Source organism: Pteropus medius, unplaced genomic scaffold (genome assembly GCF_902729225.1).
Source record: "Pteropus medius unplaced genomic scaffold, Ma_sr-lr_union100, whole genome shotgun sequence".
Classification (NCBI taxonomy): Eukaryota; Metazoa; Chordata; class Mammalia; order Chiroptera; family Pteropodidae; genus Pteropus; species Pteropus medius.
In genome coordinates this window covers 2,264,998-2,279,806 of record NW_024353787.1, presented here as the reverse complement: position 1 = coordinate 2,279,806, position 14,809 = coordinate 2,264,998, and the positions used below count along the sequence as shown (strand labels likewise).

The 14,809-nt window shown below is 51.6% G+C and overlaps 1 protein-coding gene across 3 annotated transcripts; it reads right to left on the bottom strand.

The window, feature by feature from the left end:
- Positions 1–1,804: 1,804 nt before the first annotated feature.
- Positions 1,805–14,567, bottom strand: CSF3R (colony stimulating factor 3 receptor). 3 transcript variants are annotated; one of them, XM_039851077.1, is made up of 17 exons: positions 14,407–14,567; positions 13,143–13,197; positions 11,827–11,910; positions 9,370–9,666; positions 8,341–8,464; positions 7,999–8,186; positions 7,021–7,190; positions 6,753–6,906; positions 6,575–6,654; positions 5,929–6,142; positions 4,829–5,017; positions 4,337–4,438; positions 3,607–3,753; positions 3,352–3,492; positions 3,093–3,186; positions 2,768–2,846; positions 1,805–2,363 (listed from the first exon to the last, which is right to left on the bottom strand). In XM_039851077.1, the coding sequence occupies exons 3-17, from the start codon at positions 11,888–11,890 to the stop codon at positions 1,884–1,886; spliced, it is 2,523 nt and encodes an 840-aa protein (XP_039707011.1). In that variant the 5' UTR covers positions 11,891–11,910; positions 13,143–13,197; positions 14,407–14,567; the 3' UTR covers positions 1,805–1,883. The 3 variants fall into 3 exon arrangements, with proteins under 3 accessions (XP_039707011.1, XP_039707010.1, XP_039707009.1); XM_039851076.1 differs by having other exon boundaries at positions 2,768–2,849; positions 13,143–13,262; positions 14,407–14,566; XM_039851075.1 differs by having other exon boundaries at positions 2,768–2,849; positions 14,407–14,566.
- Between the last annotated feature and the right edge of the window lie 242 nt (positions 14,568–14,809).

Genomic DNA, 14,809 nt, shown 5'->3' with positions numbered 1-14,809 from the left:
CGAGACCGGAGCAGTGGAGGCCTGAGAGGGTGGATTGGAAAGGCAGGACTCGGTGATGACGCGGAACTGGGTCCAGCGGAGAGGTCAGGTTAGCAGTTGGGCGAGATTGGGGACTGGTGGTTGCCTGACCGCGTTACTGGTACACGGTGCTGTATGTTTTCTAAGATGCTACTTTTTCTCGGGCATGCATCCCGCCCTTAATCCCACTCTATGGTCCTGACGCCGGGCCCCGGTTATTTTGCGGGCTTCCGTGAGGCCTTTTGTAGCCTTTTCCCCCGAACCTAGTATTTCTACATCTTAAGAGCAGTATACTGGGTTTCAGCCTCCTCTTTGACAGCATTGTAGCGTGGTGGTTAGAGTCGTTGATTTTGGAATCGGACAGCTCTGGGATGGAATTCTGTGATTCTGTGGGCAAGTCATTCAGCCTTTCTGGACCACAGTGTACTCATCCATCAAATGAGGATGGCGATAACACTATCTACTTTTTAGGTTATAAGCGGATTAACTGAGGCAGTTGTGTGCCGAAGCACCCAGTATATAGTGAGCATTCAACGAATATTAGCTTTGATCATATTTGAAATGAGGGGTGTAAGGACAAATACAAATTAAAAGTAGGAGAAGTAAATTTTAATTCTCCCTGGTGCAAAAGAGGGAAAAGAATAGTTGTTATTGTGAATTTTTTTTTGCCCTTTTGAAATGAATGTAAATTTTTTTAAAAGCTAAGCCTCTTGCCAGTTTTATAACCCAGGAAAATCTTTCTTAAGGACCTGGGAGCCCTCTCTTTGGAATGCAATCATTAAGGAAGATAGCGTCCCTACCGCCCAGTTTCTGTGGGAAGGTAGGAGCTTAACTTCAGCTGGTGCCTAGCTCCAAGTTGCAAACTTACCTCCTCTTATAAAGATCTGGAAATTTATTTTTCCTTTGGATAAATGCAGTTAGCAAACACAGGTGACTACTCCATTTATCAGGTGAATTTAGGATGACCCTATATGACAAATGATGCTGTCAAGTCCTCTTGCTTAGGAACTAGTTATTGTTTATCCTGACAAAATGTATGCAATAAGTTGTATCCACTTGGCTATATAAAAGGGTAATATTTCTTTCTGCCTTTGCAGGCTCTTTATTTGATTCCCTGCTATGTGCATCACATTCTGGTTTATGCTCATTCAATAATAGAACTTTTTTTCTTCTGTCCTCATAGAGAGGTTTTCTAGGTTGGCAGGAGATTGTTTTTAATTATTTTTCCCCAACAGAGGTTACTTTTTTCTGAGATCTATTCCCTATGTCCCACAGTACTGGGTGACTCCCTCCAGGTAACCCTGGTCACTGTGTCCTAGTGGTCAGTTTTCTAGTCTCTACCACTAGAATGCAAGCTCTTTGAGGATGGACTGAGCCAAGTAATTTTTGCGTTCCTGCTGCCAGCATAGGGCCTAGATGCTAGGTGAGGGCTGGTTGAATGAATGAATTAAGGAAAAATAAACAAATGAACAAGTCTGAGAGGTACTGAGAATCCCCTCCACCCCCAACTGCTAGGGTCCTGAAAATAAAAAGAACAGAGACTCAGACGTACTCAAGGCTTTTTCAAAATAAAAACAAACCAAACCATAAACCACCTTAAGTGACTGAAATTACAGGAAATAAGCACAAAGGGCTAGTGGGAGAGGTGGGAGGAAGCATTCTGTGATCTTCAAAGTGGGAGGCCCAGCCCATGGGAATTGGGAAAGTGGTGGAGGGATACTAAGACTGAGGGATAGGGGGAGACTGGGAGCCTTTTTGCCTTTCCTGGGGCAGGGTGGTTTTTTTAGTGACAGGCTTACTGACCCTCTCCTCTTCTCTGGATGGCCAAGGCCTTTGAAGGAGCAGGTGGGGTGTCCCAGGAAGCCCTAGAAGACCCCCAGCCCTTCCACCCCATGGACCTGGAGACCTTGCAGGAGAGGGAAGTCAAGCAGTGGCCCAAAGACACAGTCATCCTCCTGGTTTGGGACTAGAGGCTCCGGGGTCCTCTGGGGGCTGGTCTGGAACCAGAGGTTCTCATAAGACTTGGGGCTGGGGGTAAGGCCCCCCAAGAGGGGCTGAGTGGAGTCACAGCGGATGTAGTGCCCTGGCACTGGGCTGGTGGGGCTGCCCAGCAACTGCCCATAAAGGACCTGGTCATTGGTGCCGGACTGGGACTGGGGCTGGATAGAAGGTGCTCTTGGGTCCCCCTGGAGCACATAGGCCTGGACCAAGGTGGGAAGGCCACAGGTCCCTGAGCTGTCATTAGACTCCCAGGGCCCTGGCTTCTTCTCTTCTTCCTCCAGAACTGTAATCTTGGTGATGGGTAGCACGCTGGGGTCCCAAAGGCTGGGCAGCTGGAAGATCTCCTGGACACAAGGACATAGGGTGAGGGCATTACTTATTTCAGATATCTACAGCCACTGTTGGGACAGTGTAGGGACATTCCCGTTGCTCTCTGCTGGAACTCAAAGGGATACACCTGTAAAGCGTCTCATATGTCCATGATACATGCTATGTGCTGTTCAGACTTAGCTCGGTGAATCTCCCCAATTATTCTATGTGGAATTAGTCCTATTTCACAGTGGGATGACTGAGGCTTTGAAATGGGTAGAGCTGGGATTCAAATTCAGTCCTGCTGTACTCCAAAGGGAGGGGATCTTGCTAGAAAGTGATGAGAAGTCCTGAGTACTGAACCTCAGAGGGGCACCCCTTCATTTCAAGCCTGGGCTGACACCCCCAGCTCCATTTCCCTTTCCCTCCATATTCTTACCTCTGCCGTGATGGTAGGCACCCAGGAGCCCAGGCTGCTGTGGGCTGGGTCTGGGACACTTGGCCAGAGGGGATTCTTTCTGCTGGAGAAGGGAGCAGAAGAAGGCGGGTCAGGCATGCCCTCCCATCTTTCCATCCTTTCTCCCACCCATTTCAACAGCTGAAGGGATGGCCCCTTAGTGCAGAGAGGAGAGGTGGAGGGCCTGGCTCCCAGACATGTGCCCTGAGGCCTGGGAAGACTGGGAAGAACTTAGACTGGCCCACTTGGGCCTACAGTTCCCTGTGGGCAGGGGTAGCTGAGTGTCAGGTCTCTCAAGAGGACTCACCTGGGTCTGCAGCAGAGCCAGGCAGCCCCACAGAGGCAGGTGAGCAAGAGCAGGAGGCCGAACAGGCCCAGGATGATGTACAGTTCAGACTCCTCTGAGGTGAGGGGAAGTCGAGAGGTTAAAGTACATGTGAATAAGGCTGGGCCTCCTCCCTCAGACCAGGGGATTCAGGCAAGGCCTGTCTACTCTACAAATGGAGATCTTTTGGGTGAGGTACCCTCCCAATAGCCTTGTCTGGCCAGCCCCCTTCTCCCCTTACCTAGGCCCAAGGTCACCAGGATGAGGCTTGTACTGTTGGTGGCCCCTCCCTGGCTGGTAACCATGAGGTGGACGTGGTACAAGCTGGCAGGCTCTAGGCCGTGGAGGACAAAGCCATGGGAGGAAGCATTCAGGATGGTGGCTGGGAGAAGAGGAGAGTGATCAGCTTGGGCCCAGAGGCTGAGGCTCCAACCAAGGCTGCCGAGCACCCTCTCCCAGGCTTTCTGGGTCTGTGGGGTGCCGAGGATAGACTCACAGAAGGACTGGCCCTGCGCATTGGTCCAGAAGATGGTGTAGTGGGTAAGGGGGCTCTTCCCCAGCTCAGGGGCCTGGGGCACCCACTCCAGCTGGGCCCAGGTCTTGCCAATGTGCTTTAGATGCAGCTCTGGGGCGTGGGAGGGGGCTGTAGGAAGAAAGGTGCAGGGCTGATAAGAGGCAGGGTGGAGAGCCCATTCAGACTTCTTGTGGCTCTCCAGACCCAAGAACTGGGACATACTGCAGGGTGGGTGATCTAAGAGAGTCTAAGGGGCTCGTGTCCAAGCCTCATTTACTTTTAATAAGTGGCAGAGCCAGGATTTGAAACTGGTTCTCTTTGACTCGAAAGCCTTGATATCTGATTTCTACCAGGCCCTTGTCCAACTCACTGTTCAATTTCTGCTGCTCACTCTCTGAATTTATGCCAGGCCTTCTGTCTAATATCTATCACACATGACACCTGATTTCTATCAGAACTATTGATTTTTATCAGACTTGCTCCCTGAATTCTGCCAGATTCGCTGCCTAATTTCTCTCACCCCAACACTTGACTTCTTTCCAGCTGCAGGGGTCCAGTGTAAGCCAGGGGCATTCTTAGGCTTAGGAGGGACCCTCTTTGGGCCAGAGGTAGGGGAAGAAGGAAACGTTCCCTCATAGTCCTGATTGTTGGGCCTAGGCGGGCATTGAGATAGAGGAGAGGATTCTGAGAAGGGGCCTGGTGGCTGACGAACCCGTCTCTTGGGAGTAGGCATAGATATGCTGGGAGGGTCCAATGGTGTCCTGGTACAGGGGAGTCACAGTGATCTCGTAGAGCTGAAAGGGCCAGATGTTCTCTGCAGAGAGAAAATGGAGTAGGCACTCTGGTTAGGGGCTAACTTCTGCTGTGATCAGGAGCTAACCTCAGACCTCTAGCCACGGATAACCAGGGCCTCACACTGCAGGACTAGCCTCTGCGATCTCTTCTTCAGATCATTTGATGGGGGTAAGGGGCAAAAGTGGAAGAGAGCTAGAAAAGTGGCAGGTCAAGGCCTTAGCAGTGGGTCCAGTTAGACTGTAGGAAGAACTTCCTGAAGGTCTGAGGTGGGAACAGTGAAGGATCAAGAAAGACTTGGGAATCTACTTGTCTAGGGTGGTTCAGATTGCCCCTGCCCCACTGTCAGACAATCACTGCCTCCCCCTCTTTTGGCCCTGCCTGCCTGCACCCCCCTCCCTCACTGCCTTACCTTGTAGTAGGGTCCCTGCAATGCTTCCATTATGCTCCATCTTCCAGGTCTTATGGCTGCCGCTGGGGCTGGGGGTATGCAGGCCCCACTCAATCACGTAGCCCCGAGGCTGAGGTTTGGAGGGCTCCCAGCCCACCCAGAGGCTGTGAGGGTCTTGGGCCACTGTATAGAGTCCGCCCAGGGGTGGGCCTGGAGACAGAGTAGGAGATGAAGGTGAAAACAATGTGGGTCTTGGAGCTAGAACCTGGAGCCAGAATCCTGGCTTTGCTACTTACAAGTTGGGTGACCTTGGGCAAATCAACATCTGAGCCTCAGTTTCCTCATCTGTGAAGTGGAAGTGATGATAAAGGGCTTGAGTGCAGATTAAATGAGATAATGACTGGAATGAGCCTAGCTAGTGCCTAGCGAGAGTAGTGCTTGATAACGAGAAAAGCTGTCAAACACTACGTAGTTCTTGGTTTGTGCCAGGTACAGCCTTTGGTGTATGTTAATGCACCAAGGCCACAAACAGTGCCATGGGGTGGAGGGGCACTACTATTGTCCCCATTTCATCAGTTAGGAAATAGACACAGAGAGGTTAAGTAACTTGTTTCAGGTACGCAGCTAATTGGCGGGAGTATTAACTCCTGTTATTGTTAGCCTCACCCTGTGAGGACCCATGTTCAGAGGAACCCAGGAGTTAGAAGTGGCTGATTCCCTGAGAATGAGCAACTAACTCAGGGACTGCGTTCCAGCTAGAAAAACGTAGGGCTTTCTCTCCTGTCTTCCTTGGCAGAATGGACCGTGTGTGTGTGTGTGTGTGTGTATTATTGTGGCTGAACCTGGTTTTGGCTCATGATAAGGATAACAGCTAACACATATTGAGCACTTACTTTATGCCAGGCACATGCCTTAACTCATGTAATCTTCACAACAATCCTTTGAGGTAGGCACTGTATCATCCCCATTTGCTAGATGAGTAAACAGAGACCAGGGAGGTTAAGTAACTTGCCCAGGTCATACTGTTAGCAAGTGACAGGACTTGATTTGAATCTCGGCAGTTTAACCTTTGAATGTATATGCTTGACTACCGGGCTCTACTAACTGCCAGGCCCCTTTACCTCTGCTCTTCAAGAAGACCACTGGGGTGGGACGAGAGGTCCCGCCTGTGTTATAGGCCACAAGGATCACCTCCCGGGCTTCTGAAGGCAAGTGGAAGGTGCAGTTTAGCTCCGTGGTGTTGCAGAGAGGTGAGACTGTCTCCAGCTGGCCTGAGGGTCTCCAGGAGACCAGGTATCCTTGGATCTGCCCCCTGTCTTCCTCCAGGGGCATTGGCTGTGGTAGGCATCGGAGAAAGAAGATAAACGGAATACATAGCTCATCTTGAGTCGGGGAAAGCTTCTAGATGGGGTGCATGGATCACAGGAACTGAGCCCCCCAGGCTGGGAAACAGCCTTCCTCCCTCCCTTCTTCCCTCTGTTCCCATGTGCCTGGACCTAGGAGGAAGGGAAGGAAGAAGCAAATTGGGTGTTCAGCAGGCACCTAACTATATAGTGAACTGATCCTTTGCTATAGGTGAGTCCTGCGTTGTAGCCTCTCCAGAAGGGCACTACCCAGCTTCCTAGGCACATGCCAAGTGCATGCAAATCACATACAAATGCATCCAAGCCTCCCAGACCTGGTGGAATCCTGAGCCCCAGCTCACAGGGATCTGTGTGGCTTGGAGAAGGTCTCAGGGGTGGAAGAATGGGCTTCAGAGGAAGTCACCTTCCAGAACAGCTGTACATCCACTGTCCTGGGGTCCAGCTGCCTCTGCCGCCACCACGTGTCCAGTCTGATAATGGGGGCTGTGTATGGAATGAGAGGAGAGTGTGCCAGTCAGGGAGGGCCCTGGAGGTAGGACTGGGTCCTGATGGCTGCTCCCAGCCCCTCACCACCCACTTACCCCGTTCTGGGGTGGTCAGCTTCAGGCTGGGGCTCCACTCGCTCCAGTGGCCAGGCAGGAGGTGGCGGATGCAGCGTATCTGCAGGGTGTAGGCTGTGGATGGGAGGAGCCCGCAGAGCTTATAGTGGAAGGTCCTGGAGGGCAGGGGGCCCACCTGGTGGGGGAGCATGGCTCTGAGCCTGGATTACTGTGTCCTTCAGGACCAGCTCAACTTACCCTCCCCTCAGCCACCCCCATCCCAGGCTCTTGAGGTTGCCTTCCACCTCACCAGGGCCCAGCTGGCTTCTCCAAGCTGGGGCTTGTGGCGCAGCTCACAATTCTGTTCCATGAACAAGCTTGGCTTCCATAACTCCCAGTGCAACTGTAGACAGCCTGGCTGGGGTGGGGCCACCTCAGAGCTGGGGCCCAGGGCCCACAGTGTGGGGGGTTCCAATTTCACTGCAAGGAGAGGGGTTGTCAGATTCTTTCTCTACCCCATTCTTTAGGGTCCTGCCTTAGGTCCCTCTTATCTCACTGTCTGTGGTTCCATTTTTCTTCCCGAATTTCCATCCATGGGGTCTCTGTGTCTTTTTCTTCTGTGTGTCTCTTCATCTCTATATGTCATCACATTTCTGCGGGTCCGTCTCTAGATACGTGTCTGTTTCTCTCTAGGTCTGTTTCATACTCTCACCCCAGGAGCCTTTGCCCTGGTTGTTCTCCGGGACACTTTCCCTCCACGTATCCAGTGGCTTGCTCCCTTATCTCCTGCATGATCTTCTCAAATGTCATGTTCTCAGTGAGGTCTTCCCCGACCACCTTACTGAAATAGCATCTGCCCCGGCCTCCCGTCTCTCTCCGTCCCTTCCCTGCTTTAATTTCTCCATCATACTTATCATCAGCTGACGTTCTAGTTTATTTATTTTGCCCATTAGAATGTAACGTTGCAAAGATTTTTGCTCTTTTGTTCACTGCTGTATTCCTAGCACCTAGAACGGTGCCTAGCACACAATGGGCACTTCAAGAAGTTGGCTGAAGGATTAATGACTGTGTCTCCTTGCTTCTATGTTTCTTCTGTCTCTGTCTGTGTCTCCGTAGTTCTGTCTCCAGCTGCATCTCGCTTTGTCTCCGTCTCTCTTCTCTTCCTCTCTATCTCTAGGTCTTCCAGTGTCTTTTCGTCTGTCAGTGGGTCTGTGTTTCCCTCTCTGTGCCTCTCTGGGTCTGCCCATTGTGGGGGCCTCTTCCCTCTTCTGCACCCAGTGTCACCCACCGACGTCCATGGGATCAAGGCACAGCTGTGGGGACACACTGGTCCCCAGCACGTTCTCTGCCTGTACCCAGATGCCCATAGTCTGGTACAGCTGCAGGTGTTTGCGTGGGATGGAGCAGTGGCTCTGCCCGTCTTCAGACACGCAGTCAGGGATGGTTTCCTCTTGGGTCTGGCAGTTGCCCCGGCTCCTGCCAATAGGCCAGGCTTGAGTGTTAAGCAGAGGAAGAAAGCAAGGCTCCCTTCTCCCTCCCATCTGTACCTCTGGCTCCTCCATCCCCGTAGTCCTACCTATGCCCCAGCCAAGACCCAAAAGAACAGGGCTGTGTAGAGACCCCTACTCACTTAAAGCTCTTCAGGGTGAAGTTGGTGGACAGGTGGGTGTCAGGTCCTGGCTCCCACTGACAGGTAAGGCAGTTGGTTGTGAGGTTCATGAAGCAGGACAGGTTGTGGGGTGTGAACGGAGGGTCTGTGCATAGGGTGGGGAGAGAGAGCGCTTTGTGTAGGATCTCTCAGAAAACTCCCACTGGGACTAACTGGTTTAGTTTCCCTGCTCTGGGTCTTTCCCTTTGGGGTCACTCTGTTTATTCTCCTGTCTCCATGCAGCTCTGGGGAAAATTGACTCAGGCAGGTATGGAGACAGGCATCGCAGAGCCTCCAACCCCCTCAACTCCACTCCCTTCAACAGTGGTAATATAGTGTCTGCCTTTTCATTCTGGTTCTGCCATTCATCAGGTGTGTGATTTTGAAGTCACTTAACTGCTGTTTCCTCATCTGTAAAAAGGCGATAATGGGACTATACCTACCCCCTAGGGTTATTGTGAAGGCTGAATGACTCACTATCTGTAAAGTGCTCCAAGCAGTGCCTGACTCATAGTAAGTGCTGTGTAAGTGTTAGCTCTACTATTATTGATTCTTATACAATAACTTTGGTCTTTCTGTGTTTTTTCTTATGCATTGGCGCAGCACACACTCCATCCTTTGCAGTTTGTGCAGAAGGCTGAGACTGGGGTTGGGGAGAACCTGGGAGCAAGCCCATCTGGTAGAGAATGTCCTCCTTGGACATACCCTCCTGTGGCTAGAGTATTGGGCTTACTCGGTGGCCAGATAGAGTAGCAGTTACTACACTGGCTTTTGAGCCACATTGCCTAATATAAATCTTGGCTGCATCCTTATATTAGTTTGTGAGTGTAAGCATGTCACCTACCATCTTTAAACCTCAGTTTCTTCATCTGAAAAATGGGGCTAAATAGCACTACCCACTGGTAGGGAAGATGAGTGCTTATTGAGCAAGAGCTCAAGGAAGGATAGCTCTTATTAGTATTGGCAGGCGGGCATTGGAGGCAGAGCGGATAGATGGCTGCAGGGACTTACAGCCTGCCTGCAGCTCAGCCTGGTCCACCATCTGTAGGCTGTTGCTCCAGCGCAGATAGCAGGAGAGAAGGGCCCAAGGATCGTTCAGGTGGGGCAAGGTGATGATGGATTCCTGGGTCCCATCTGGCAGGCGCTGCTGCTTTCCCCCAGGCAGAAGCTCTGTTCCTAGTTTCCATAGAATCTGTGACTCTGGGCCCAGGTAGCTGCAGTTCTGTTTGATGATGCAGGAGGCTGTGATGGCATCCCCCAGGCGGACGGTGGAGGCTGAGAGGCTGATGTGCCCGCACCCCTCCAGGCCTGGGATGGAAGAGAAAGGGCCATGAGTGACTCCTCTGCCTGGCCGAGCTGGGCTATAAGCATTTTTTAGACTCAGGAGCCTTACCTTCTTGCTTCACTCCCCAAGACATGGGGGCTGGAATGGGGAGGTATGTATGGGAGCTGTGAGAAGCTCTTGGGGAGGAGATAGAGATAGTGATGTGTGGGTAAAATGTGTGGGTATATATCTATATCTATATCTATCTATATCTATATCTATATCTATATCTATATCTATATCTATATCTATATATCTATATCTAATCTATATCTATATAATCCTGCTTTCCCTGGTGAGATAGTCCTAACATGTGATTTCAAGCTACCAGTGCGACATCACTGAATGTGAACTTGGGAAGAGATGTGTACAATCAGCTCTTGCAAGCTAGCTCCAGCACACTACCAGATAGAGACTAGTCTCCTCCCCGGTGCCCTCCCCAAGGATGGCGAAAGCAGTGATTAGAATGATAAGAACCCCACAGCCACAGCATCCTTTTCAGAATTCATATCTGATTGTTTTCCCATCTCAATCACAGCGCTTCGATGGCAGGTGATTGCTCCGAAGGCCGTATGATTGGATGGATAAAGGCATGGGGGTTGGAACTACACTTCATAGGTTTAGAGCCTGGTCCTGTTGCTTATTAATTATGTGACCCTGGTATGTTACTGAGACTTTCTGTGTCTCAGATTTCTTGTCTGTAAAATGGAGATAAAAATAGTCTCTGCCTTGGCGTTGCTGGAAGCATTAGATGTGATAACATGTGTAAGACACTTAGAACAGTGCCTGACAGGTGAGTGTTTGCTGCCAGGGTTAAGATAAAGACCCAGATCCTTCTCATAGCCCTTGTGGCCTGGTCTCTGCCTAACCTTCCAGGTCCAGCTCAGACCATCCTCTCTCAGCCCCAGTCACTCTGGCTTCTTGCTGTTCCTTGCAAATGCCATTCTCTCTCCAATCTCTAGATCTTTATACCTGCTGTTGCATTTTGGGGTACACCTTTTCTCTCTCCCACCCTTCTTTCACCTGGTTAACATTTAGGCATCTTGAGGGGAACTAGACCAGGCTCTGACCAGCGAGGCTAAGCTAAGCCCCCTGAACTTTCTCTAAGCTCTTATTATCCTTTGTAATTATGGAGTCATATGATTATTTGCTTGTCTGTCTCCCCAGCTAGACCATAGGTTCTTTGAGGCCAGAGACCTTGGCTGTTTTGCTCATTACTATATTCCCAGTGCCTAGCACAGAGTAGCCCATGGCGAATGTGTATTGAATAAGGGAGTGAGCACTGCACTTTGCCTGCCAAGCCTTCTCTCCTCTCTCAGGTGTTCTTCGGCCCATTTTGCTGATGGGGATGCTGAAGCCTTAAGATGAGGAGCAATTTGCCCGGGGTCACAGAGCAAGTTCATGGGGCTCCTACCGCTTCATAGACTCAGAATTTCAGACTGGAAGGAACCTCGCAAAACTGTTTACTTCAAAACTCCACCTGATGCTGTGTCCTCAACACCAGGATTAGGGTTGCCTGTTTTAGTGGCGCCTGCCAGCTAAGAAGGTGTTTTTTTTTTGTTTGTTTGTTTGTTTGTTTTTTTTTTACATTTTAAAGGGTTAAACACAAACAAAACAAAAACCAAATAAAAACATGCAACAGAGACTGTCTGTGGCCTGCAAAGCCTGAATATTATTATCAAAGTTTGCCGACCCCTGCTGTGCAGCATCCCTGTCAATCCTGGCCTCAACTTTCATACCCCCAGAGATGGGAGGCTCATCATCTCTCAAGATAGTTCCTTTAGTCGAAGAGCTCTGCCTGGGCTTCCTTACTTCAGGATGAAACCCGCTTCCTTGTGGCTTCCACCCTGACCCTCTGCTGCCCTTGAAGACTGCATGGGACTCAGACATTCCTTCTGTTAGCCCGGCAGAGATTTGCAGACGAGACCTGGGCCCCCCAGGCTGGCCAGCCCACGTCCTCTCACCATTCCTCATGGAGGAGCCTGGCTACACCACATCTGTGGCCCAATCTTGATTCTCTTGGGATTCTCCAAGAACCCCAGGAGCAATGTGGCAGGGCAGGGAAATAATTCTCTCCTCCACCCCCGATATCTCTCCCCAGAACTCCCCTCTCCCCATGGCACCCCACCCCTGGCCGCACTCACTTCTGGGGAGCAGCAGGATGATCAGGGCAGCTCTGGTCAGGCTCCAGTTTCCCAGCCCCGCCATAGTGCCAACTTGGTGTTCACCTGGAGGCAGAGGGGGGTGGTTAAGGTCATGGGAGTCAGAGCTGAGCTTAATCTTTGCTTTGCCACAGTGTGGCTTTGGCTAGGTTACTTGACTCTGTGAGCCTCAGTTTCTTTGTCTGCAAAATGGAGGTAACAGCCTATACTACATAGAGCTTTGGGAAGAAGACATGAAAATCATGCAGGCCAAGGGCTTTGCACAGTGTGCCTGGCACATAGGAAATGACTATAAGTGACAGTCACCATTATTATTATACTTGCCTTCCAGGACAGAGCAAGGAAAGGAGCAGCAAGGAATAGCATTCTTCCCCCTTCCCATCTGTCTTAGCCGGGTTCCTTCCATAAAGAAGAGCCTGAGATGAGGGCTTGCATACAAGTAGTGTATTTTAAGAAGATCACAAGAAAAGAGTGAGGGAATAAGGAGAATGAAACAGGTAAGGAGGGAAAGCCGACACAAGGGAATGTTTTCGAGCTGGTCACCTCTATAGACAACTGAGACTCAATCTTGCTGGAATTTTTCAAGGAGCCGGGTAGAACATGCCTCAGAATTGTCTACCCAAGGGACAGTTTACCTCTTGAATGGGAGGGAGGATGGGAACATTTATCCACTAACCCTGTCCCCATTGGTCAAAAGATGTTTCTCGGGGTGTTAACCCCTGGCACATCCAGGTTGCACATGCATGAGTATGAGACAACTTCTACTGGTGAGCCATGCCAAAAGCATCAGAGATGCTCTCTAGCAGAAAGGGACAACTCCATATTGCAGCTGAGGCCAGGGGCTGTCAGGTTACACCTGTGGGAAGCCGGCTGCCACGGTGATGGATGGAGAGAAAGGTGGACTGAAAGGATATCTATTACACCCCCAATTTTGGGCACAGACCTCTGGAGTCAAGCATCTTGTAGTCATGGCAATAGTGCCTGAGTGGAGGGAACATTAGTTCTAGTCTCAGGAAGAATGCAAAAGTTTCCTTTTAGAGGAGCTCCCTTAGCTGGAAGTTCTGTCCAGAGTGGGCAAGCAAACCCCAAACCCCAAGAGGCCAGGCTGGGCGTGAGGCGTTGGCATGCTTGGCATCAGTCCCTCGTCCCCCACGTAGCCCTTGGTGCCCCCAACCCAGCTGAGTGGGATCTGGGACCTGTTGGAGCATGGTCTCCTCTCTGGGGGCCAGTATGCAGAGAAGTCGGGACCCCAGCTATGAGTCAGACCACCTGATCTGAACCCCACGTCCGCCACTTACCAGTTTTGTGACCTCGGACAAGTTACTTCGTCTTTCTGAGCTTCAGTTTCCCCATCTGTGGAAGAGGGACAACAATAGCACCTGCTTCTCAGGGTCGTGGTGAGGATGAAACGAGATGACCTATGATAAAAGCACTTAGCATGGAGCCCACATGGAGGAAGCACTCAATAACCATGTTATTTCCACGCACCACGAATCGCGGTACCACCTAACAGAACCCAGCATAGCTCAGCGCCCCCTCCCCTGCCTGCAGGCTGCACGGTCACAGCCTCTAGGATCGCCACCTCGCTTTTGTCTCCATCATGCCGTGTAGTTTCAAGGCCCCATTTCTGGGTCCCCTACTTCCAGCTCCTTGGCCCCTCGGGCTCCCCTTCAATGCAGCCACCTCAGTTCTCCTGACTCCGAGTCCCGGCACACTGTGCTGCCCCTGGAGTCGCTGCATCACACCCCTTTTCTAAAGCTCCCCTCTGTTTTCTCCCCACTCAACCTTCTCCCTTCGCTCTCCCATCTCCCGTTCACGCCCCTCTCTCCCCTGGCGTTTCTGTGGGAAGAGGAGCTCAGGGAGGAGGGCGCTGGGAATGAACAGAGGGAGAGGCCGTTCCAGAACGAAAGAGGCAGAAGGCAGACAGCGTAGGACAGTAAAGGACACACACAAGCCGAAATGCCAGAGACCCACGGAGATAAAGATTGGGGCAGGAGAGACATCCAGAGACAAGGAGAGAAAAGAGCCCGAGACACAAGGATGCGGACACAGACACCGAGGCACTCGGAGGCTGATAAGCGAGAGACACGAGAGAGAGTTTATGATTCAAGAGAGAGGGAAACGTGACAGACAAAGAGAGGCACGGAAAGACTCTGAGACAGAGAAACTCAGGACCCATGCAAGCCAGAGGGGCTGAGGAGGAACAGCGAGTAAAATGGACGGAGATGGAGACACAGAGAGGTGGGGACGCACGGGTTCTGAGAGAGAGATGCAGAGACGGTAAACTACTACGCCCTTCCCTGAGCTCGATGTTCCCAAAGAAATGTTCCCTGATACAACGCCTAGAAAAAGTGGGGGCATCCCTGGGAAAAGAGACTCAGTGTCCAGGACTCCTGGTTCCAAGGGACAAACCCTAAAAGCAAGAGCCCTGGTCGCAGGCCTCGGTCCCCTGAATACAGGCACTCGGCAGAACTGGGTCGTGGTGGGAGCGGGGAGTGGTTCTGTGGCTCCAGGTCCCTATCGAGGCCAAGGCTCAACTCTCCCTGGGGCTCCCCTACTCACGGTTGGAGCCTGCAGCCCCACAGCCGCTTCGCATTCTTTGTCTCTGCTCTCTTTTTCAGGCAAGTTCCTGAAAACAGCCACAGTCCCGCTTCTCTCCCCAGCCCTGTCGTTAATGGCTCTGCCTCTGACAGGCCCAGGGGCTGCGGATTGCAACACTTGCCCAGCCTCCTTCCCTCCCTTGCCCTGTCGCTGGGGTACAGGCAGCTCCTTCCTCCCAGGAAGGAGCCTGGGAGGGAAGCTGGTGAGGCCAAGGCAGTCTTCCTGCCTCGGGGGTCTTAAAGGGGCTGGGGGATGTGGCAACAATGTCCCCCTCCTCTGTCTCCGGATTTCCTGACCTCAAAGCTTTGAGGCCCTGGTAGGGCCCAGGCTCCAACCCGGCTGGATGCCATTCCCATGCCCCTCT